Below are 24,992 nucleotides of genomic sequence, written 5' to 3' on the forward strand. Positions count from 1 at the left end.
CATGGTGGGATATCGAGTCCTGAAGTTTGAGTTCAAGGGCCGCAGCGCGACGTGCAAGTTGTATGTGGCTGAGAAGGGCCCTTCGGTCCTGAGTTGGGTTGACCGAGGTGACCTGGGCATACAGTTGAATCCTGGATGAGACACACAAGTTCTAATGACTAGTCCAGGGCGACAACTAAACGTATCCAAGTTAAAGGAGGACTTCCCATCAGTATTCGGAGGCAAGGTGGGGAAAATTCACCCACAAGATAGAGATCAGAGTGGAGGCCAAGCCAGTGTGCCACAAGGTGAGAAACATTCCCTTAGCAATTAGGGAAGTGATACAAGCAGAATTACAGAGGCTGGAAGACAATGGGATCATTGAGCCAGTAAATAGTGCGGAATGGCTATCTTCCCTGGTAGTAGTGAGAAAACCAAATGGCAAAGTTCGTCTATGTGTGGACCTGAGAGAGCTGAATAAGAACATTGTGGTTGAAAAATTCCCACTACCCAGGATTGAGGAAATGTTGGCCAGAACTAAAGGGGTAAAAAAAGTTCTCCACCACCGACCTCACATCAGCATATCACCAAATAGCCCTACATCACACGTGCCGCAAGCTGACATCATTCATAACCCCATTCGGGTGCTACCAGTTTCGGAGGATGCCATTCAGCCTGGCATCGGCAGCGGCCGTGTTTCAAAAACGTATGTACAAGTTGTTTAAGAACACTGAAGGTGTACAGTACTTTCAGGATGATATTCTGATAATGGGCAAAGATGATGCGGACCATGATACAAAACTGCTCCAGGTGTTGCATGTCTTGGAAAGGAATGGCCTAACTGCTGAATGGGAGAAGTGTCATTTTGGACTGACGTCAGTCACATACTTGGGACATGAGATCAGTGATCAGGGGATCACACGCAAGAAAGCCAACGCCAAAGGAGCAAGGAAGAAGTGCGATCCTTCCTAGGGATGGCTGAGTATTACAGCAAATTTGTGCCGCACTGTGCAACCAAGACCCACCAATTGCGCCAACTCCTTAGAGACAAAACATCGTTCGAGTGGACAGAGGAGATGCAAAGTGAGCTCCAGAGGATTAAGGAGGATATCTGTACCGCAGTGCCGCTACATGGATTTGACCAACAGGCGAGGTCCGTACTAACCACAGAGAGAGGGTTAGGAGCAGTGCTCATGCAGGAAACAAAAGAAGGAGAAGTAGTCACCATCAGCTTCGCGTCCCGGTCCCTGTCGCCCACGGAACAGAAGTTCAGCGTGGTGGGGAAAGAGATGTTGGCGACAGTTTGGGCCATGGAGAAGTTTCAACAATTCATCTGGGGCACGAGGTTCAAACTCAGGACGGATCACAAGCCATTGATCAAGGTACTTGCGTCGAGCGGACATGCCAGTGCAACACCCAGAATTGCGAAGATGACGTTAAAACTGTTTGATTACCGGTATGATGTGGAGTACATCCCAGGAACACAAAATAAGGTAGCGGATTTCTTAAGCAGGGCTGCAGCCCTGGAGGAGGCACCGTCCCTAGCGGAGGAAGAGGACATCAGTGTGGCTTTCCTAGAAGACCATGAGAAAGTAATAAGTGGGCAGCAATGGAAAGAAGCATATGAGAAGGATGCCGACCTGGCAAGAGTGAAGAAGTTTGTGCTACAGGGATGGCCGGAAAAAAGACACTTAAAGGCAGAGCACAGAAAGTTCTTTGAAGTACGTGAGGAGCTTTCAGTTGGAGATCAGGGTATCTTCCTGTTGAGAGGAGGCAAGGTAGTTCCTCCGGGGTCCCTAGTTCCGCAACTACTAGCCATCTTACACGAAGGTCACCTGGGCATCGTAAAAAACAAACTTCGAACAAAACAAATGTGCTGGTGGCCAGCGATGGATACTCCGATAGAACGGCATGTCCGAGAATGCATGCAGTGTCAAAATGCGGACAAATCCCAAAGCTTGTTGCAGCCCTCCCTGGGTAAGTTTGAAAATCCCAACAACCCGTGGGAAGAGTTGTCCATAGACATTCTGGGCCCAGTGCTGGATGCCCAAGGAATTCCTAAATATGTAGTGGTGCTAGTGGACGGGTATTCTAAATGGCCGGAGCTTGACATACAAGAGGTAGCGGACGCGGACAACGTTTTGGAGTTTCTCACAGCAACGTTTTTAAGAGAAGGAATTCCTCGATCTATATTGAGTGACAACGGGCCCCAGTTTACATCAGAAAAGTGGAACACGTACATGATTCGGAATGGGATCGGGATCAAGCACACGTCGGTGTACCATCCGGCTGGAAATGGCTTAGCTGAGTGGTTCAATAGTCATTATGGGATCGGTGCAAGCGGCAATAGGGGCTGGAAAGAACTGGGAGAAGGAACTGAAAAGCAAAGTGTGGGCATACAGGATCACCCCTACCAGCACAGGATACAGTCCCTTCAAAATCTTGAGGGGTAGGGATCCTTTCACCAAGGATAACGTGGCCTGGAAGGAAAGAACGATCACAAGTAAGTTGTCCCCTGCTGTGGTTCATCACAACATAGAAAAGGCACAGAAGGTGTATATGGAACACTTTAATAAAGGGCGCAATGCCAAAGAAACGAGGTTGGAAAGAGGAGAGTGGGTTCGAGTCAAACTGGCACAGTTGAGAAGAAAAGGTGATAGCAAATTCAGTGCACCTTTACAAGTACAGGAGGTTTACAGCAGGGCGGCGTTAAGTGATGGAAAGGTTTGGTCTCAGGACAGGTTGTCCAAATGCAACAAGATTTTGCAGTGGACTAAAGAGGAAAATGATCAGCAAAGTGAACCCCTTGAGGAGATAGTCCCCGTGAGAGAAGAAACAGTGAATGATGGAGAATCAGCAAGAAGAAGGGAGGATCAATGCAGTGGGGGACAGCAGGAGGACCAAAGAAATGCCTCACCGAAGGGGTGCCACATGAGTGGAGGGAGACGAGAATCCAGCACCTGTCAAGAAGAAGCTGAGGAAATTCCAGCTACCCGGTGAGATGCACCGGCTCTGGAAGAACTGTGGTAAGACCAGCCAAATATAGAGACTATGAGATGGGAGAACACTGAGAATGCTACAGTGGAACTCTGGAACTCTGTTTTTTGTTTGCAATTGTTGGTTCATTAAAGGAGGGAGATATGTAGTGTTAGCGCTCTAGTTGTCGGCGTCACGTGATGACGCAAGACCCAGCGGCAGCCATTTTAGGTAGCGCGGAGCCCGACCTGAGATCAGACGCGGCTCCCGGCGCTCCTAGACTCTAATTAAATAAAAGTATATACCTGCTTACGCCTCATCTATGGGGAGTACCACAATACTACAGGTAACGCAGAGCAGGGGTGTGTTGAACGCTGAACCCTATAATGCTTCCACTAGCCCTGAACACTAAAACCTCCCCTTTTCCTGGTACTGAGCCCTAATACCGCCCCCTGCTACAGCCCCCTGCCAATACTGGGAGGCTAAAACCCTTCCTAGACCGTGAGCCCTAAAACCTAAACCACCCCTTTTCCTGGCCCTGGTCCCTAAAACTGCCCCCTGCCCCAGTCGTGCCTCCTGCCCATCCCTGAACCCTAAAACTTTTGTGGGGCTCCAGCCTCTGGGTGATGGTTGATTCTGGTCCTGAGGGGCCAAGGTTGGGGCACCCACATCTGGAGGACGGCCACACACTTCACATGCATAGAATAACACCTGTCCGTCCTTGGAAATTTCACACTGGGCAGACACTATGATTGCCTCTATTCTATCCTACCTCAGTGAGGCAAAGCATGTCACAGCGCTCCGCTCCTGCTTCCAAGAAACAGGGTGGACATTCCTAATGTATGCGCACTTTCCTCCCTGTGCACCTCGGCATCCACTACAACGCAGGCATAACAGCGTATCCTTTACAACGAACATGACTTTACCACGCATTCCTGATTTCGTAGTACAGGCTTTCAAGAAAGGCATATTCGTGGTAAATGATTCATGTTAATGGACATGCATGGTAAAGACATGTTCGTTGTAAAGGATGTGTGATAATGGCCAAGCGTGGTTATGACCACGTTGCAATGGCTGTTTCCCATATGCTAAAGAACATTTGGTTGTGCATTCATATATTTTGTTCACTTTTTAGACAAAATTAACAAAAAACTAAGTTTGAAAGTTGAAGTTTCATGAAAAGTTCATTGTCACAGGCTTGTGTGTTATGAACTATGAAACATAAAATGAAAGCAGAGTGGTAGATATAGAGGTCTCTGAAATTAGGCTTTTCTTCATTTCCAGCTGGCTGGTGTTTATAGTCTGCTCCCCTTTATCTCTTAAGTACCTTTTGCTTTGTCTGTTACATGGGAAGTCATGCACTTGAGTGGAGGAGTGTGAAAAATCAGCAAGATGTCTCTGATGCCCCTGCAGGCACATATGCTTGAAAAAAAAGTGAAGCTGTTTACATAAAATGAGAGAAAAGCAGTAAATAGTATATGTATAACCTCAGTTAGAACAGCCAGTGTGGAGAAATCAGAAATTCAATTGGAGTATGTGTAATTTTTAGGGGTAGAGTGGAGAAGCGGATAGGAGAGCTAGCAGAGTGCACAAGTGTAGCTAAACCCAGGCACCAAAAGCAAGAAGGAACCAGTAAGCAAGATCAGAGCAGGTCAGAGGAAAGGAGTAGCAAAGGAGGCTCCAGAGATGGAAAAGATAAAACAATCAATCATAGGAGGTGGAGAGAAAGGTAGCATTAAATAAGGTAGAGTATGAATAGAAGGGAGTTTCACTTCTTCCCATAAATCATATGGGAGTTTTACCTTGCTACCTCTGAGAAGGCTTGAGTTTCCGATTAGCAAATATAAAATGTTTGGTTCTCCAGGATTATGACGGATGCTTAAGTTCTGATTGGGATCAGATAACTGTAGGATAAATTAAAGATATTCATGTTTTAAAGGTGTATTCAATTGTATGTGGTGCACTCCAATTTAAATGCCGTATAACCAGAACCAATTCTTATCCCTTAGCATTAGGGAAATATGGTTGCGTTTCCTTGAGCTACATAAAGGCTTAAGTAAAAAAAAAAAAACAGAACCAATCGGGGTGAATTGGTATGCCAGAACTGAACCTCTAGCTGCGTGGAGAACTGCCTTCACAGGTGTTGAGTATATGAGGGAGAAGGGGTACCAGCCAAAATGGTCATAATGGTTATTTCTGGCTAATACCGCATCATGTACCACGTGCCAGAACTCATTAGGCTGAGGAACTAATTTGAGTACTTATAGTGTGGCTCTGCCTTTAGCTAGTACAGGTTCGATATGAGATGACCTCATCGATTTTACTTCCTTCAGTAGGATAGAGTGAAACAGTGGCTGCGAATAATGGCAAGTCAGTCTTTGTTACATTTAGAGATGTGTAAGGATAAATTAATTTGTCTCTGGCTTCAAGGAAGTAAGTTTGTAAGTTTTGTGTAGCATTTTTTCGGTGCATGCATCTTTCATTGAGGAGTTCTTTACGTAGAATAGTGTCTCACCTGCATGTTGGTAACTAGTAATAGCAGCATTCTACATCTGTATTCTGATGGATTCCATGTAACTGATTGAACAGCATGGGTGCTAGAACAACCCTTGGGGAACACTACATGCAACAGGGACAAGATCAGAGAATAAGCTCCCTAGTCAGCCCAATAGTTTGTGGTTAGTCAGAAAACAAGCAAACCAATTTGAGACCTTGCCTCTGAGGCACATGTGGGCGCCCAAAACCTAAATGATTGCGTAAGAAATGGGTACATCCGAGATTTTATTTTCCATAAAATCATTGTAATCTGAGACATTAAAGTATAATTGTACATTTATTAAGTAAATCTGGAAATGTACTAGTTTCAGCTTCATTCTTTCCCATAGCCCAAAATAAATTTAGATAGAGACAAAATTTGAAAAGCATAATTATAGTTGAATACAGAAGGAAATGTAAAAGAAAATCATAAAACCGGGAGCCCTAATTGCATTCAAGAGAAATGATTTAATCAAATGTAAACTACCATAAAACTCGCATCTCACAGATTTTAAAGTGACTTCGTTTTATACGGCATAGGTCTTCACGAATTAAGTAATGCCTGTGAGAAAAACAGAGCAATAGAGACGTTCAATACGAGGAAAACATCTTCTCTCCAGAACTCCCTTCTATTTATCTCATACATACCGATATAACCACCATTGCAGCTCTCATTTGAGCTCGGTGTGGTTTGTGGGCGCAGAATTTCTCAATTTGAAGAACATTATTGCAGACTCTGTTTCAGTGTTTTTACCTGTCTCCCTCTACCACGCTGCTGTGAAAATCTTCAGTCCATTTGTCATCTTGAACGTATGAAAGACACCAGCCTCTTCATACATTGCCCATTTGCCTCATGCCTGTCCTCAACCATGCAATACTTTACTGTGTGAATCACAGAAGTAAAGAACATGAGGAGACACAATAGCAGCAGCCTAGATTTGTATGCCATCAAAGCCAGACAGTGCTTCAAACAGTGTCTCATGTCGGTTTGCAAAAACCTAGCCTCCTCAGTATCGTCCATCGCCAGTCATTTAGAGGCCGGTGCAATATAGTATGACTCAAATTTGGATGCCCCAATCCTCCTTCCACTAGCGACAGCTGCACATTCTCTAATGCTCCTCAACATATGCTCTTTCCCCTTAACAACTCCCATAGTAAGGGCTATATTTCAAATAACTCTATGACTAATTATTGCTATAATTAAGATTACGTTATTTTTGTGAGTGCACAACCAGTGGTGGGTAACTTAAAAGTAATACAGCAGTTAATGTAACATAATACTTTTTTTAAAAGAGCCATCCATCACATGATCGACAATGAGAACATACACCCAAGCGCTACAGGGCTTTTTAGGATGGTAATCTGCTCAGTTTTCCCTCGAATATACCATTCTTAGTAGGTATATTTGTATTCCTAAATACATAAAGCCCATTTTAGTAGTTCACATCAAATCGGTGACCGCATCGATTATTATTGCGGCTTTAATGGATACAGGCAGAAGTTCCCTGACTAACCTTCGATCCTGAAAAGAAACCAAAGACATTAGTGGTCTTGGGGTCCATCATGGGATCCCTAAAAGATAAGAGAACCATGTCAGCACACCATGCGAGGTCATGTTACACACAAGCCACCATGACCACCCAAACAACTTTCCCTTAATAAATCCAACAGTCCAAGGATTCCATCATCAAATGCAATCCAAACGGTGAGAGTGGGCACCACTGTTGAGCATCCATACTGGCATGCCCCCGGCCTAGAGGTCAGTCCTGTATAAAGTTAGCAAGTCGATCCTATGAATTCGGAGCAATTTTAGTGTTGTAGCATGTGCTACAAATAATGCCATCTAAGAGTCAGCTGACATCCCAGAATCAGCCTTGGGAAGTGTCGCGATCAGATATAGTAGTCTCTTCAATTTAAGCAGTGCAGTCCTCCCAAGGATAAACTTGTTTTGGTCAGGGTGTACTGAGGTATTACGGAACGGCAATATCCTAGTTGCTTACATCTTCCCCAAAATGTTATTTTCCAGATCTTAGCATTGAGGTCTTATATAAACCATCAGTCAGGTTTTGGAGGAAGCCATTGTATTTACTGATGTTCCCCACTTCAGAGTGAGTTTAGGGATGCTTGTTGTTCTAACAATTGCAACGTTTAATTTCTGTAGACTTTCTGTGAGTAAGTGTTAGACCGGACAGTCCTAGAGTGGTTTTCCCCCCACCTTTTGCCTACCTCCCTACATTTGTCTGTACTCATTTTTACTGGCTTTAGGACTCTGCACACTTTACCACTGCTAATCGGTGCTATAGTGTTTGTGTTCTCTCTCCTAAACATGGTAACATTGGCTCATACCCAATTGGTGTATTTAATTTGGTTATAAGTCCCAAGTAGCGTGCACTACTTGTGCCCAGGGCCTATAAATTAAATGCTACTAGTGGACCTGCAGCACTGATTGTGTCACCCACATATGTATCCCCTTAACCATGCCTCAGGCCTGGCACTACAGTGCCTGTGTGTGTGTGCCGTTTACTGCCACTTCCACTTTGCATTTCAAACTACTTGCCAAGCCTTAAACTCCCCTTTTATTACATATGTCACCCCTAAGGAAATCCCTTGGTAACTCCAAGGGCAGGGTGCTATATAGGTAAAAGGCAGGACATGTACATCAATGTTGTACATGCCCTGGTAGTAATAAACAGCTAAATTAATTGTTATTGCTCTGGGCTAGAATTTGCAATTCCTTAAAATACCTCTAAGCTGTAATTCCTGATAAGAAAGGAGTAGCTTGTTCATGTTTCCTATCTTTGGAATGGTAATGATGAACGCTCTTTACTGTTAAAGTTGGATCTAACATTTCTATTTTAGAAATGCCACTTTTAGAAGGTGGACATTTCTTTGCTCATACTGCTCTGTGTGCCTTACAGTCTGTCTCTAATACACATCTGCGCTAGGTAACAGATCCCTTCCAGCATTCCTTCTAGACAACCACCGACATAGGAAAGGTCTGGGTGTGATTTAGCACCCACCTGCATCCCGATGGGTCTTCCTAGGCAGATGGGAGGAAAGGACTCACCCTTACCTTTTAAAGTGCAGTGGCCTGACCCATACAAAGGACTGATAACCCCCACTGGCAGTCTGGAGTGAGGGCTGAAATTGAAAGGGATACTGGTGCACTTCAAAACCAATCTTTGAAGTTTTCCTCACATCAACGGTCCATTTGTGTATAAGGACTGGGACTCTGGCCCCATCAAATCAGACACTTCTAGACTTACACCAAATCTCCATCAGAAGAACTGTGGTACTACTCAAAGGACTCTGTGGCCCTCTGACTCGTGGGTTCTGCAGCTGAGCTGGTGCCAAGTATGACGAAGCAGTTTGAAGCCTCGCAAGCCTCACTGTGCAGCCACTTGGATCTGTTGACTGGGTGTGAGTGTTTGATTGGTTCAGATGCTCCGTCCATCACCACCCCCTTTTGTACCATTTTGTTCACCATAATTTGGCAGGGTATGCTCAGACGTGAGTCCCTTGCTCACTTTGCCACTTTGCCACTTTGCAAGCCGGGCTGAAGATGGCTGAAATGCCAGAAACCGGTCCTCGGAAGCTTGTTTCCGTTCCAGGGAAGGCATGGCCTGGCAGTTCGGGCTGGACTGTTCCCATGAGGCACAGGGTCAGACTGATTTGCATATGGCCATGTCTGAACTGGGGTGGCAGAGTGGGCTAAAGAACGGTGATGGATTAAACCCAGATCTGTTGACTGGGTGTGAGTGTTTGATTGGTTCAGATGCTCCGTCCATCACCACCCACTTTTGTACCACCATCTAAATGTAGCTATCAATTGTTTTAATACAAAATTAATTTTAAAAAAAAATTCATTCATATGGGTTGTTGCTAGTTCTGTTTTTCAACTAAAAAGCCTTTCAGATGAGCCATGAAATGTATTATTACGGTCTCTGAAGAGACCAGAATAAATCACAACCTAACCAAGTACTCCTAATTTCTAGGAGCCGCACCTTTACAAAGCCACTTAAACGTTTTACAACAAAAACCATAAAATAGCAGATGGAAAATAAATTATCTTCTAATTTAGCACCTAAGAAGTAGGCAACATCAATACCTAGTATCTAAGGTTAATATATTTAAAAAATAAATAATGTTGAAAAACACACTTTAAACCAGCTTTGTCACTGAAGACACAGGAACAATTTTTAGGACTGTCTTAAATGTGCCCAGACTTTGTGCAGTCACTCAATTTGGAGTAAGTCAACGGGTAATATGGACTCCATTGTGTATGCCATTATGCACTGAAGCAAAATGTGAATTCAAATTTAACAGACTAATGGTTGAACCCAGGCACGCAACACCCTTAGGGCTGAAAGGGCTTCAGACCCCCTTTCCCTCACCAGCTGCTGTGGGCTCGGCTGGGCAGTGTCTGGTCTGGAGTCTTGCCTCCAGCACGCCTGAGATTTTCGCAGGTATTTGAATAACTATTTGCATATTTACATACCTTTGTAAACTGCTTACCAAGGCTTCGTTTTTTTCTGGTTCCAGTACCCACTGGGCCCCCACTCTGGCTATACCTTACTTTTGGGTTTTACTTTTACTGCCATTGTGTATGAGAATACATTTCATGAAAAGAAATATAAAGTGGGGTTGACAAAAGAAAAATACCAGCCATTTGATTTAAAGAGCTTGTAAAGGCATCCTCTTGACACTAAATAGGATTATGAAGAAAATCATATGTATTCATTTGTAATGTGACTTTTCTGTCTCTGTTCCCTTTAATTATCAGACATGGCTCATTTATGCAGCCCTAAAAATGCTTTCTATTTATATTTGCTGTTCCAAGTATGCTCAGATAAGTGCTGAAAATAGGCTTTATGTGACTGCTTCTTTTTGTAATGTCTGGGACATCAATATAATGAGCTAGAAACCCTAATCACAAGACTGGAAGTTTGTTGCAGGATGAGCACAATATTTATTTCCCCCACCCTTGAGCCCTGAACAGGGCCGGACTGGTAACGCAAACCGACCTTGGCAATTAAGTCGGACCGGATGCAGAGGGTGGGGGGGGATAGGGGTGCGTAGATAACACTGCAGCTGCTTTTGGTTCAGGGGGGCCCTATTGCAGGACTGCTGCAAAACCTACCCCTGTTCCAAAGACGTTCCCCACCCTTCTGGCCCACCAAGAAAACGCCTGATGCCCGCTACGACCAGTCCAACCCTGTCACCGAATAATGCACTAATCTCAATAGTTCAACTGATATCTGAAACCCTACGCCAGCCCTCAATAACGTGCTGAGTTACTTCAAGTGTCTGGTAATGCACACTGCATTCAGACAACTCGCTCCTCATTCTCGCACTTCACTTTTAAACGTACCATGCACTCACAGCGATCACGATGCACTCACACTGATCACCATGCTCTCACGCCATTCACCTTGCACTCAGTGACCGCAGAGCACTTATGCCATTCACCATGAACTCGCACTGTTCTCTCCCTACTTACCCAGTGGCAGAGTTGCAAGTAGAGCCAAATTTTCGTGGGGGGCTATTAAAATATTCGGGGGATGGGGGGTAATTTTCTTCCAGCAATAGGCAGAGTGAAGATGCAGGGGCTCTAGGAAGGGGTGAAATAATAACAAAGCCTCAATATCAAGTAAATGGTATTTTAAAGACCTGTGAAGTACTCTGGTGCGGCTGTAATAAGACGGACACCAGACAAGCCAGCCTACAGCAGCTCAAAAACTGTCTGTGTGTAGCCCGGGAAGTTGTCTCATCACGGGCTGACACACATGATGGGGGGGGTGCGGAAGCCCTGTGGGCATTGGGCGCCTGCCCAGCAGTCACATGAGCGCACCACTCACTCTGTACACTCAGTGATCACTCTGTGCTCACAATGCACTTGCGCTGTTCACCCTATAACTCTCCCTACAGTCACATGAGCACACTACTCACCCTGCACTTATGGGACACTTCACTCACCTGTCCCCCCTCACTGCTCACTCTGCAATCTCCCTCAAACAACCCCATCACTAACCATACATTAATTGGTTCCGCTGTGCACTTACATCCGCACCCAAATTCATATGGTCACCTCACATACCCTGAAGTCACCCCTGTCACCCTCCTCTCACACTGTGGCATCGCTCACCGTGCACTCACATGGGTACTCCTGTAACCCACACAGTGCAGAGGGTTAATGGGGGAGGGGCTCCAAAAAAAGACTTTTGCAACATGCGTGACCAGTGCTAGGGCCAACCCTGGCTGGGAGTCTTGGCCCATCTGAAGTTTGGATCTAGTTGTGCCCCAGGTTGAACCCCACTGACCAAAAGCCCTCTGTCTGTATTGCATGTGAATTTCTTCAAAAATCGTAATGTGGCGATACAGCTAAAGCCGTCTCAAATGCAAGACCTAAAATAGTGCTAGTAGGCACTGCTGGTTGCATTGAGAACGAACCAGGCTACAATTAGTGAAATTAAACCTTATACCAACAGCAGGCAGTGAGTACTGCAGGAACAGTGTACAGAACCAGAACTGAAAGTAAAAACACAACATATAAGGGAAACTCGGATATTACTATGCACGGAATATGCATGCTACAGTGGAAAAATATTTGGGCACGGTGTGAGCTTCATGAATTTATGAATTCTTTATTATCTTAATAAAAATGTTCTATAACACGATCAAAAAAAAAATCATAAATAAGGAACATTTTATTCATGCATTACATTTTATAATGAGTTAAAAATAAAAACAAAGCAAGAGCAGACTGTATTCTCAAATGCCTGGTGGATATGAGAAACCCACTCTTTAATTACAGAAATTAAACCAATATTAATCAACGGTAACATATCGCTCGGGCCACCAGTTTATTTTGAGCCAATTTCATAAACCTGGCAAAAACGCTAGTTAATTGCATGCTGGGTCTGCTAAGACAATTCAGAACAGCCTCTTGGCGAGTGCAAATAGTCCATAATTACAAGAGGGTTTTACGAATATCTTTCCGCCAGAAAAACCCGACAGCAGCATGTGTGCAAGATGTTCTCATTCATATTCGCAAAACAGACCTCCAGCTTCCAGCTTATTTTACGAGAGGGATGCGTTGTCTCCAAGCATAACTTGCGCCCAGGGATCACTTTATTGCGTCTATGCTGCTTTCCACAATAATATTGGAATTCTAAATGAGTTTAGCTTTCCCCTGAACCTGATATGGCATCTAAGCTGTTTTGAAGTCTATGAAACAGGCATATATGTTGTCGGCTCAGGTGATAAACCTGATAGTCCACCAGCATGGAAAGTGCAAAGATGTTATTCATGGTCCCACTTTCCGTTTTAAAGCCCATTTGATACAATGGGAGCCCATTTTTGTCCGTGGCCTACAATCATTCGATAATCTTTGTTCTGAGTTTAACCCCTTGCATGCATCGGACGGCCCCCAGCAGTCCGACGTCACCGACGTCACCGTGGGCGTGTGCGGAGGACGGCTGGGGGCCGTCCGAACCCCGCCACTAATTAATTCCCCAGCACCGCTACGGAATTTGCGCAGCGGTCAGGGGGTTAATTCCTAGAGTGACCCCTTTTTTGTAGGGGGGTAGAGGATTGATCCTTCCAGGAGCATGGAAGTATTGAGAGGAAATAACCAGCATGATGGAGGAGGAACCACCCTGCCCAATAGGGTGCATCACTTTGTATAGATTGAGCATGCTTGTCCCCTCTGGTTTTTCTTCGCATAATTTGGGCTGTTATTCTCCAGTGAGTAGTTTGCTAGAACCTCAGTAATTGAGCAGTCTGCTGTACATTACTGAACTTTGGTGTACATTATAATGAAGTGATATACTACTCCCAGACAGACAGTGACACTGTTACCTCTCCCCCTATAACTTTGTGCTAAGTGTATCTATATACAAATGGCATGCAAGTCTCCCCAGTCCTTTTTTTTTATTGGTGCACTTAGCTGCCCAATCCTCATGATTATATTGATTTCTCATACCTCTGATTGTTTGGAGATTGCTCTCAGTCATCAAATTCACTTTAAAGATTTGCACAGCCCCATCAACAATCTTTTTGGTATCGCTCTTCTTTTGGTTGAAATATTTTCTAGGACAGGGCTTGTAGAAAGCAAGTTTAGAGTTGGGCTCCTCTCCTATCAGCGAGTTGATAATTAATTGGGGACTATTGTCTAGTACTTGGCCCTAGTGGAGTGTCCTGTTTCCATAAGGTCCTAACATCTTCATTGAAGTATCTTCCATTTCTCCAACATACCGGTGCCTGTGGGGTTCCACCTCATATGCCTCCTCTCTTGGAAGCCACTTGCACCACCCACATCACATGCCATCTGTGTCTGTGTGGAAGCCTTTGTCATGGCAAACTCCTGAGGACAAAAGTTGCTTTCAGGGATGAATATTACCGTACAGATAACCGCCCATTCTGTATTGTGAAATGTGAGTGAGATGTGGAAAAATTAGAGTGGGGTGTCTGAAAGTGGCTAGTTAGTGCACAAATGTGTTTAGTAGTTCACTCCCAAACTTGTCTGTTGCAGGGTTTGGAACGGAAAAGAGCCAAATCTCCTAAATAAGTCCTGATCCACATTCCATTAGTTATCAAGATCACTATGTGTGAGGGGGTGAGGTTTAATCAAAACTGCTTGTTAAAATAATTATTGTATTGCTGCTTTAAATCGTTGTTAAACATGGTGGATTGTTTTTCTTACTTAATTATCTTTGATAGGAGAATGAATTCAGACCTTCTAACTAATTAATAGTTAGGCAGCCCTTCCTTTTCACAGTGGCGTGGCACAGGCAACCGCATCCCCTACAGTGCGGGTGGGGGGGGCTACCGATCTCCAGGGATGAGACCCTCCGCACAGTACCCTGGCCTGAGAGCTCATGAGTGAGTCCGGTGATGTGGCCCCACCATTTACTTTGCAGGGGGACCACCTCAAGTTGCATTACTCCTCTGCCTTTTCACAGCTGATTTAGCAGCCACTACAGAAACTGCAGCTACCCCCAAATGGCGGTGTTTTGAGTAAACTCCATATCTCCCAAAGACAAATTCGATAATAAGAGGGAATGCAATCAACAAAATTCTCTTCTATTAGTCTTTCCCAGACTCCTACATGCCACAAGCAGAAAATATAATTTTTATCAAAGTTTTCGACTTGGTGCTCACTTTCTCTTTCTAAGTTAGCACTAAAAAGGCAAATTAGGCCATGTGCTCCCACCTGGGCCTTGACTAAATGGTGATATATGTGCTGCCCACCCCACATCTCTATTTACAATACTTGTGTACTGATTTGTAGATCTAAAATACTAGTGGTGCTGTCACTACCGGATACTACCATACTTTTTTAATTGATCTAGGGTCGACCTTTTGCCATGCTTAAGACTGACCCAACTGGATCAGCTGGAACCAGAGAGATTCTGACTGTTTTAGACATTAGATGGATGAGTACGGGTTGGGCACTGGTTTCAAAACCCTAATAACCCATTATGCAAAGGAATCTCTATGAGGAAATACTAGGTCTGCAGCCACCTGGTTTGCCCAGTTTAAGAAGCAATTCATATCCTCATTTGCCGTTCACAAACAGTCGCCAGGTCCACCATTCAAAAGAGAGGGATGTGGGTTTGTAGACGCAGGAGGTGTGTAGGCATTTAGGGCACCCAACCTCACATTAATATGCACCATAATGAGGTCTGAGCAAGGTTCCGTTCACTTTGTCCCCCCAAAAAATGCTCTGAGTTTTCATTCTTGGACAGCCACTATTAAAAAAAAAAAAAAACATTTTATCACTGATAGCATGAGCTATCAAATTCAAGACCCTTTGCTTGGCCTTTAAAATTCTGAAGCACTCCTCCCCGGGTATTTTGGGCAATCTGTTAGTGCCTTATACACCCTTGCGTCATCTGCGCTCCTTGGGGCAATGCCTGGTTACCGTACCTCGGGTGAAATGTACACGTGCCGGTGGATGGTCATTTCGTAACCTAGCGGCCAAACTCTGGAATTCCCTCCCAGATCTGCTGTCTGGACAACTATCTGATGTTTCGGAAGGACATTAAAACCTATCTCTTCCCCCTGGCTTAGGCCTTAGCTTCTATGTCTTGCTGCTGTCAGCGCCGGGATGCCTCTTTGCTGAGGCAGCTGTTGCGCTATACAAGTCGGGTCAACATAACATTAACTTCCGATTCCATATACCCTTCAAATCTCTGTGATTTACACAGTGTTCTAGTCAATAGGTGAAATAGTCTCCCGGGGATTTGGGGTCAAATGGTGTAGCTAGGGTTCATACTTTTTCCTTACTTTGAATGTTTTGATTGGGTCGTTTGTGATTCAAACACCTCAATACTTCTACATAACTGTAGTTAGTCTTTTTAGGAGCTATATTTAATTCCACTGAGGGATTTATGAAGTTTTCTCTTTATTTTTGTCATTAAGCATGGTAAAAGTCAGCTCCTGTGATTTAGCTGTCTTTTTCTGTTTCTGGTCATTTGTATTAAGATCACTGCATACTCTAGCCACAAATAGGTGGAACTTGCCTCCCTGCCAAAATAATATCAATGTAGTTTATTACACTAATTTGTTTGTTCAGGTTATTTGGCTTGAAGTAGATCACCTTCCAAGAAGGGCACTTCTGCAGGTGATGAGTCTTCTTTGGCAGGTGGATTTATATAGTGTGCACTTAACTTATTTGTTGATCGTTGATCATTGACTTTAGTACCTTTAAATTGAACAAATGTACTTTGATACTGCTGTTGAAGCTAATGCTGACACTCGCTTTCATACATTCATCCTTAATTTCATTTAATGAAGACTGCCTTATTTCAGGTAGAGAACTTAGTTTGTCTGGGGTGGTCAATCAGTGTGCCATTGCTGCACTAATGCCTTAAGAGCTGTATTTAAACAAATATATCCATTTTGAGAATGAGATATATTTCATTGTGTTAGAGCCTCTGTACTATCTGGCATAATGTTCTGTACTGAATAAATAAATTGAGCCCTTGAGATAGCTTTAACCTATCACGCACATCTTTCACTGCACTATGCCCCTCATTCACCTATACCACTTCGTGGCATCCCCTTGTCTGAAAGCACCTCAGCTCCTCTCTACCCACTACATTAGGTGGAGAGTCGTAGCCCACATCTGGGAGCTTGCGGCCCAGATGTGCGAACGGAGCCCATTGATGAAGCATGTCGCCCTTGGGTGAGTGAGGATCTTGTCCTTAAAAAGGATTCTTTACCTTTGCACCTAGTACACAACCCCTGTTTTAGCAGAACGTATCTTTTGTAAGTTGGCACATTCAGATAGGGAGCGATACGTTCTCTGGTGGGAGTTACTCCCTTGGATCCCAAGTGTGGTATTATTAAACTTCAGCATACTCATCCAAGAGATATTCCCCCAAGATTGTATCACAACTCACTCATATGGCAGCCCTGCCATAGTGCCCTTAGTCAAAGTATTTTGTTCAAACCATAGTCTTTACCACTATGAACATTAGGCATAATCAATGAAACTGGGTGTGGGGGTGTCAGGTAACTTTGTATGAGTTGCTTAGCCTTCAGTAGCTCACAGTGATTTTCAGTAAACAGAAGTAGCTCTCACAACAGAAATGGTTGGAGACCACTGATGTAAAATATATGCAGATATTAATAGATCCTATTTCGCAGAAAAATGTATGATTACCTTATTTTTAGATCCAAGATTACCATTAATATCAGTTACGCTGCTCTGGGGCCAGTGTGCTGATAACAGGGTCAGGACAGTGGCTAAGCCCTGTATCCAGTGTGCGCTTGGCCTAGCAAAGGGCAGGGTCAGCAGGGGCGGGTTCTCCTCAGGGGGTGTAAGGTTGTTGCCCAGCAGCCTACTCTTAGTGGAGTCCACAGTACATAATTTTCAAAAAATGACATATGTAAAGTCTACTGGGCCCATGGAGGTGCCAGGGGTTGGCCAGTGGTACTTGTGGGGGCGGAGCAGTGTAATGCGGCAGAGATGGCCAATCGGTCAGTATCTCATCAGATCCAAAGACTAAAGAGAGGTCATTTATATTATGCTCTTAATCATCTCAAAGTCTCATAAGACTTACATGTGGTTTGTTTTTCTATAGCTTCTCAAAGGAAAAACCCAGTATTGTGTGGATTCGTTTCCGACAGGTGGCTAAACGGGTAGGTTCGGTAAATAAATAATAAAGGAGATGAAAGTGGGACAGGTCACAGGCCTTAACCTAACTGTGGATCTTGGGAATGTTTGACTTCGTTTTCAACATCAGAGGTGTACCCTGCAGCACCCAAGCATGAACCTCTGTTATAACAGAGGTTCAGAGGTGGCCGACGGACCTGGTCCCCCCCCCCCTGTTCCCAAGTCCACTGTCAAGAACCTTGGCATACACCTAGACCAGGGGCTTACTATGAAAGAGCACGCTGCTCTGATAGCTGGCTCCTGCATCCACATGCTGGTTCTACTACGTCGAGTCTTTCCCCTGCTCCCCGATTCCACTCGGATGACTTTGACGCAGGCCCTTATACTGAGCCATCTGGACTACTGCAATGGCCTCTTGGCCTCGGCCACAGAGTCCTCGCTCTGCAGGTTGCAGGTAGTCCAGAACACTGTGGCACGATTGGTCCTGAATGCACCTCCCCGGACTGCCTCTCGTCGTCTCCTACTTCAGCTACACTGGCTCCCAGTACATGAGCGGATTAAGTTTAAAGTTTGCTGCACGGTACACAGTTTTAAACCATCTCGGCTCGCCTATCTGGCCGAGAAATGTACGCCATACATTCCATCTAGACCACTCTGTTCCAGCACCACATCCCTCCTCGTGGTCCCCCGGGTTAGGAAGGCCAGATGGGGTGGAAAGGTCTTCTCCCATCTAGGCCCTCTTCACTGGAACCAGCTCCCCTTGTACTTGAGACAATGCCTTGACCACCTCCAATTCAGGAAGCAGCTTAAGACCTTCCTTTTCTGTCTCTGATCATGTGCTAGTCCCTCAGTTTCTGTAACATGTCTGCAGCGCAGAGATACCCCTCCAAGCGTCTATTCTGGCGCTATATAAACAAATAAATAAAATAACATAGAATGTGTAGCAATACCACCAGAATGTCACCTCGCAAAGTAAAGGACGAAGCACCATTTTTTTATAAACACAATTATCCTCCATGTAAAAGTATATACGGGTCACAACTGCACCGGTTCAAGCATTTCAGAGACACTTCATCAATAATATACTGCTTGTGGTAGCAAGAGTCAAGCCCTCCTAGACCCGACTCGCAATTAAAAAAGAAACACTGGGATAGTATAACCCATTTGTTTAGATCAATTGCTCAATAATTTGTGCTCACGCTCGTCTTTGCCCAAGAAAGCTCATGATTTTATGATCAGTCTTTCTTTTTTTCATATTCATTCATATTTATATGTTGGGGAGAAGTGGGAAGTGTTAGTTATTACTGCCAGAGCAACTGAGGAACCAGGTTCAAGTCTCGGCGTTGGCCAACTATCTTGTGATTCTTGGCAAATTACTTAATCTCGTCACAAAATATGAATGTGACCTTGTGTAATGTAACTAGTGCTCTTGTAAAGCGCTCCAATACCTTCGTTATATAAAACTGCAAAGGAAAAGAATGGTGAGGCCTGGAATAAGCCATTCTTGTGTGTTTTTTCAGACCTGCACAACTCCCAATGTTTTCAAATGCACATGTTTCAGTTGTGTGCAGCGGAGAGTAAGATACCTCTTTTGCACTAAAATATCATTATTAGAATTTAATGCTTTAAAATATGAACTCCTTATTTCTGTCCTAAGTCTCTTACAGAGCACGCGCCCCAGAAAGGAGATAAGCATGTTTAGTCTGGGATCACTGGCGCTAATAGCGCCGTGACTCGGGCTGGCACATGGACCAAGCTGCCCGACCATGGAGACTTCCCGGGATCGGAGGCTGGTGTAAAGTGTCCCGTGAGGCTGCTGGCTGAATCTGGTTTGCCGTCCTGCACCCAAGTCCATGACAGGCTCAGATGAACTTGGAGTAGACCATTTGCCACAGCAGCCTCATGTCAAGAACATGTTCAGGTGCACTGGGGTGGATCATGTGTGTAGCCACTACCTCATGTCCATAACATGCTCAGATGCGCTGAATGTGCATACATTGCCCACGAGTCTGATAAACAAAAACCGGTGGTGACAGCACCAGTTAACCTGGGGGAAGGGAGGTACAAATCAGTTCTATTACAAATCAAATTAATAAAATGCCAATCTCTCTGTGTTGTAGAGAGCTATTCCCTGCATAATTCCTCATTTCACATGACACTTGGCTGTGCTTAGTGATGTAGATTGCGTTTTTTGTGATGCTTCTCATGGAGTGGAATGTGTGCTAGCCCAAATTATAAAAGGTACAATTGTACTCGCAAGTAGGTCAATTTAAGGAAGCAGTTAGTAGAGCTTTTAAAAATTCTTGACCCCAGGTTAAATTGCATGTAAAATAGGTTTGTATTAAAATGGCACTCTTTAAAAAAAAAAAAAAAAAAAAAAAAAAAAAAATGTTTTTACTGAGACCAACCTGAATTTCCCTCTTTTCCATCTGGCTCGCTCGCTTTGCTTGCTTGTGATGTTACTCATCCCCAACTTTTACGCCCACTACTTTCAAAAGTCACCAGCCACCACTGCAACTCAGTGGGCTCTAGAGGAAAAAGCAGTGGTCCAGTGCATTCTGGATATGGTTGAAGCAGGTGCCCTGTAGTCTGGGCCAGATCCTTCTGGACATTAATAGAGAAGAGGCCTAGCAGACTCTGTGGGAGAGTTGGAACATGCACCCACAGCACCCTGGTATGGCTGAGGGCCTGAGCGGAGGCCACTTCCTCACCCTACACCCACTAATCTGTTCTGAAGGCCATGTTTATGTCCATAGTGTCTAGAAGTAAGGGTTCAGACCCTAAGGGCTGGTCCTGGCTCGATGGCCATCCGTGCGCTCAGTGGTCAAAGGAGCGTACAGGCTCTGCACCTCTTCACCATCTATGAAGGACCACCACAAAGGTGAGATCGCACGCCCAGAGGAAAATGCATCTGTCAGCATCTTGTCATTCCTTCCAAGTGCAATGTTGAAGGCCACACCCCCTGCCTGTTAGGGAGAGCCCTAAATTCTTCTTTCTGTGTTTTGGAGTTTCCATGAGCTGCATCATTTGTCATCATTGATATAAATGTGGCTCTGACGTGGATGTTACCAGTGATGTGAACTATGTCATGTGAAGTGCATGGCAGGGTGGGATTGAATGCTAATTAGCTATCTAAACTGGTGAAATCCAGAATTTTAGGTTTTGTTTGCAGACAATGCCTCAAGACTATTTCGTTTGTATCTTTTCGTTATCCTACTGCTTCCAAGTAAGCACCCACTGAAATTTACCCGAGGCGGTCTCAGTGGACATATATATGTCATTGCATTCTGACAAATGGTATTGCAAATAAATTGATTGCCGTTATTCCTGGTTTTCTGGAAACGGCAAAGCCTTCTTTAAATACTTGAAAGTCTTCTGTAAAGACTTGGAATGATGATGCAGGCAGCACAATGTTCTGCTGCAAATGAACAGGAATCATTATCAGCATGTGGAATTTAATTCGGAGTTAGTATTGCTTAACTGAGAATTGTTTTTTTCTCATCTCTTCACTTACGCGTTTTGATGAGACCGCTGACCTCTTGTATTGTTTTTTTGTTGCTATTGTTGGACAAATTAATTCATGTCATCGCAGGTGCACAACCTCTAGATAGTGTTAAATTTAACAATCGCCTTATTTCGTAACATTAACAGTTGAGCACTACTAATGGACAATTATGAGCTATTTCAGTGTGAAAAGATAAATTTGTTTAACCACTGCTTCATACTATCTGTCACGTGAATTATTCTTTATTCTAATTTACGATTTTGAAGCTCTTTTGAAAAAATACAAGGTGACCTGAGTGGCTATTGCGGACCCCACGTGCCTCCTGAAAGGTAGTTGTATGTTCCAAGAGAAGGTTAACCTTCAACCTTACACATTTGAGGCAGCACAAAGTTTCCTGGAGTACTTTAAAGTTGACACCATACTTGGAGCTGTCAGAGGTTAGCAATGATTTTTTGGCGGTCAGTCCTGGAACGAAAGCGGATGCCTCACCTGCTTACTTTGCGAGCCAGCCAACAGCCATTAGGTGGAATCCCATGTTTGGACTTAATAGAACACTTCAAGCAGAACTATTATAACACCACCGCTTCAAAATAATTCTGAGGGAGTGAAAGTAGAGAACAGAAATCCACCATAAAAAGACAGCTTAAAAAAGTATATGACATTAAAGAAAGTGTTTGTTTTTAGAACTGAGTATAGGGAATTAGCGGAGATAGTCAGATTGACACAAAAGTTAGAACAAAATGAACCATGTAAGGATTACAAAAAGTAAATTAACTATAGTTGAAAACTTAATAATTGGGCAAGACTGATGCTAGCTGTGAGCATTAACTTGAGTGGATTTGCAATAATAAATGTGTTCCGAGATATGCCTGCAATGGAGTGTGAGCGTTAAAAAAAAAAGACTGGAATTCAGTTTAAAGTACTAAATATTATAGTTTATGTCCTATGCAGCTGCATAAATTGCTTACTTGTACAAAGTCAAAGTTTTGATGTAATTGCATTGTCCAGCTGCCTGATGTATTTAGATCTTGGCCTACCTGACGTCTATTCTGCAATACCATAGGATCATCAACAAACAGCCTTCCAACCGGCACAGACCCTGCTCCACCACCACTGCTGCCAGGTCTCCAACCCCAGGCCCAAACCAATAACAGCAACAACAAGAAGGGGATGTTTACAGACGACCTTCACAAGCTGGTAGATGAGTGGGCAAGTAAGACGATTGGAGCAGCACAGATGAAGCCATCTCTGAACCAGCTGAAGCATAACCAGCAGAGGCAGGACATGGAGCCCAAACCAGCACAGACGAATGAGCCATGTGGAGTAAGTAGCCGCATTTTAACTTTAAGATTCTGTGCAAAGCACCAACGTCACTAAATAGCACAATAATCATTTAAAATACAGTTGTATATATGTATGCACTGCGAAATGATATACTTAAAACAGATTTCCAGAAAAGATGATTAAAAAGTAATTAATTTCACAAGCATTTTAAAGGGGGCTTCATAATATAGTCAAATAAAATGCATATGCTCCTCATGGCATTTTCTGGGCGGCTTTGGCATCACCCAGTCCCTCATGAGACCCACGCAGTGCACAATGCAGTTCACAGCACATTTTCCTAAATAAACCGGTTTAGCGTCCTTAGGCATCGGGGCAGTTTTTAAAGCGACCTTGTTAACTATTCCACTATTGTAGGATCAGTCACAGTAACCATAAGACCTATTTCTCTGCATTAGCAAATCCTGTGTTATGCTATGAGAATGTTGGGCACCCGACTGAAACACACTGGATGCAGAGCAGTCGAATATTCGTTTTCTAGGAGAACAGTGTCTGTCAGAAACATTGTGCCACTATCGCACCTGAAAATAAGGCCAATCGGATTGTAGGACAGTGTTTTACTGGTTTTAGATACTGTCCAGTCACATGGATGCCGCCATTGTTTGCTCTGAATCTTCTAATATACAACTCAATGTGCAGGTAATATTCTGGGTAGGCCTGCCAGAGCCCAAAATGGGTATTGCCATCTTTCCATGTGTTTATATGCTAGGCATAACTTTTCTATGTATTTTTCTGAGATGGAATTACAAGAGTGTCTTTAAAAGATCACTGGGATCAAGTTATGCTGGTGTAGAGCACATTGGAAGTAGTAAACTTGGATACTGCTTTCCCCCAATGTGTTGCAGGCCAGAGTGTGAAAACTGAGAGGATTTAACCATTGAATAGCTCTGAAAAAAGAACCATATTTGATGATCCTTAAAGTAATGCATGTTCCACCCCAAATGAAGGAAACTAAATGGCTGTGTTCAGAATGGTATTCAAGTTACTAGTTGTGTACCAAGCTACTACATCTCTAAACTGAAGGCCTTCCATTCAATCATTCTGAAAATCTTCAAAGTTGCTAGTTGGATCAAGACATTTTATTCATTTGAAACTTTCCCAACTTGAGACATGGCCGCTCCAAAAAAGGTTCACATTTACAAAACCATTGACCCTACCAATTACTGCCATTGTCTGAAGTACAGCTAAGAACATCATTTAGTCCAACTGTAGCGAGGTGTGCAATGCATTATGGGCAAAGGTATTCTTTAACGAAATGGCCATGAAGTGTGCAACTTTGCAAGGAAAGATACAAGCAGTTCAGGTGTCCATTTGCCCCCTGCTCTTTGTGAATGGCAGTCTGGGGCAAGAACCCTGGCAGCTCATTACAAGTAAGTACAGATAATTTGAGGCAATTGAAGAATGACAATTCTAACCCGCATAATAATTAGCTTCTCCTCTTGATGTCTCTCCATTCTTGTGCTCAGCATTTCAAGTATTACGAGAGCTCCCCCATCCTGTTTCTCCCGCCCCTGGGGAGGGCAAATGAACCTAATATGTATATACTAGAAAATGAATCTGTCTTATTTCTTTGATATAAATGAAACATTACAATTAACACAAGCGCAATACCGCCCATAGTCAATCCTTCTACCCATCCCTGACTCCACCCCACCAAATAAAATGAGTTGTCCTCCACGTTGTTAGATGGCCCACTTTTGGTCTGCAATGCTCAGACTTTACTGCCTTGTATTCAAATAGTGAGTGTTCATCAACCTCAGCCCTGCACATGCCTTATTTCTCAAAGAAATACCAAAGGGGATGATGGACGGAGCGTTTGAGCGAATCAAACACTCACCCCCAGTCAACTGATTCGGGTTTAATCCATCACCATTCTTTAGCTCACTCCACCACCCCAGTTCAGACATGGCCATATGCAAATCAGTCTGACCCTGTGCCTCCTGGGAAAAGTCCAGCCCGAACTGCCAAGCCATGTCTTCCCTGGAACGGAAACAAGCCTCCTGGGACCGGTTTCGGGTTCATAACCCTCATCAACCAGGCTATCTTGAATCCAGTGGCAAAGTGAGCAAGGGACTCACGTCTGAGCATACCCTGCCAACTTATGGCGAACAAAGAAATACCAAAGGGGATGATGGACGGAGCGTTTGAGCAAATCAAACACTCACTCCCAGTCAACTGATCTGGGTTTAGTCCATCACCATTCTTTAGCTCACTCCGCCACCCCAGTTCAGACATGGCCATATGCAAATCAGTCTGACCCTGTGCCTCATGGAAACAGTCCAGCCCAAACTACCACGCCATGTCTTCCCTGGACCGGAAACTAGCATCCTGGGACCGGTTTTGGGTTCATAACCCTCATCAGCCAGGCTATCTTGAATCCAGTGGCAAAGTGAGCAAGGGACTCACGTCTGAGCATACCCTGCCAACTAAGGGCGAACAAAGACATAAAAGATCATTAGTCTGGGCAGGGATCATAACTTCAAGGCTGTGGAAGACCATCTTATTGAAACGATCCCATAAGTCATGACTTAA

The 24,992-nt window shown here is 44.0% G+C and overlaps 1 protein-coding gene across 1 annotated transcript in view; it reads left to right on the forward strand.

The window, feature by feature from the left end:
* WNK2 (WNK lysine deficient protein kinase 2) overlaps positions 1-24,992 on the forward strand; it is a 581,173-nt gene that overhangs the window by 514,389 nt on the left and 41,792 nt on the right. The window contains exon 25 of the mRNA XM_078661612.1: positions 22,183-22,442. Within this exon, the coding sequence (XP_078517738.1) occupies positions 22,183-22,442 (260 nt within the window). The remainder of the gene's footprint in view (positions 1-22,182; positions 22,443-24,992) is intronic.

The sequence above is a fragment of the Lissotriton helveticus genome, chromosome 9 (genome assembly GCF_964261635.1).
Source record: "Lissotriton helveticus chromosome 9, aLisHel1.1, whole genome shotgun sequence".
Taxonomy (NCBI): Eukaryota; Metazoa; Chordata; class Amphibia; order Caudata; family Salamandridae; genus Lissotriton; species Lissotriton helveticus.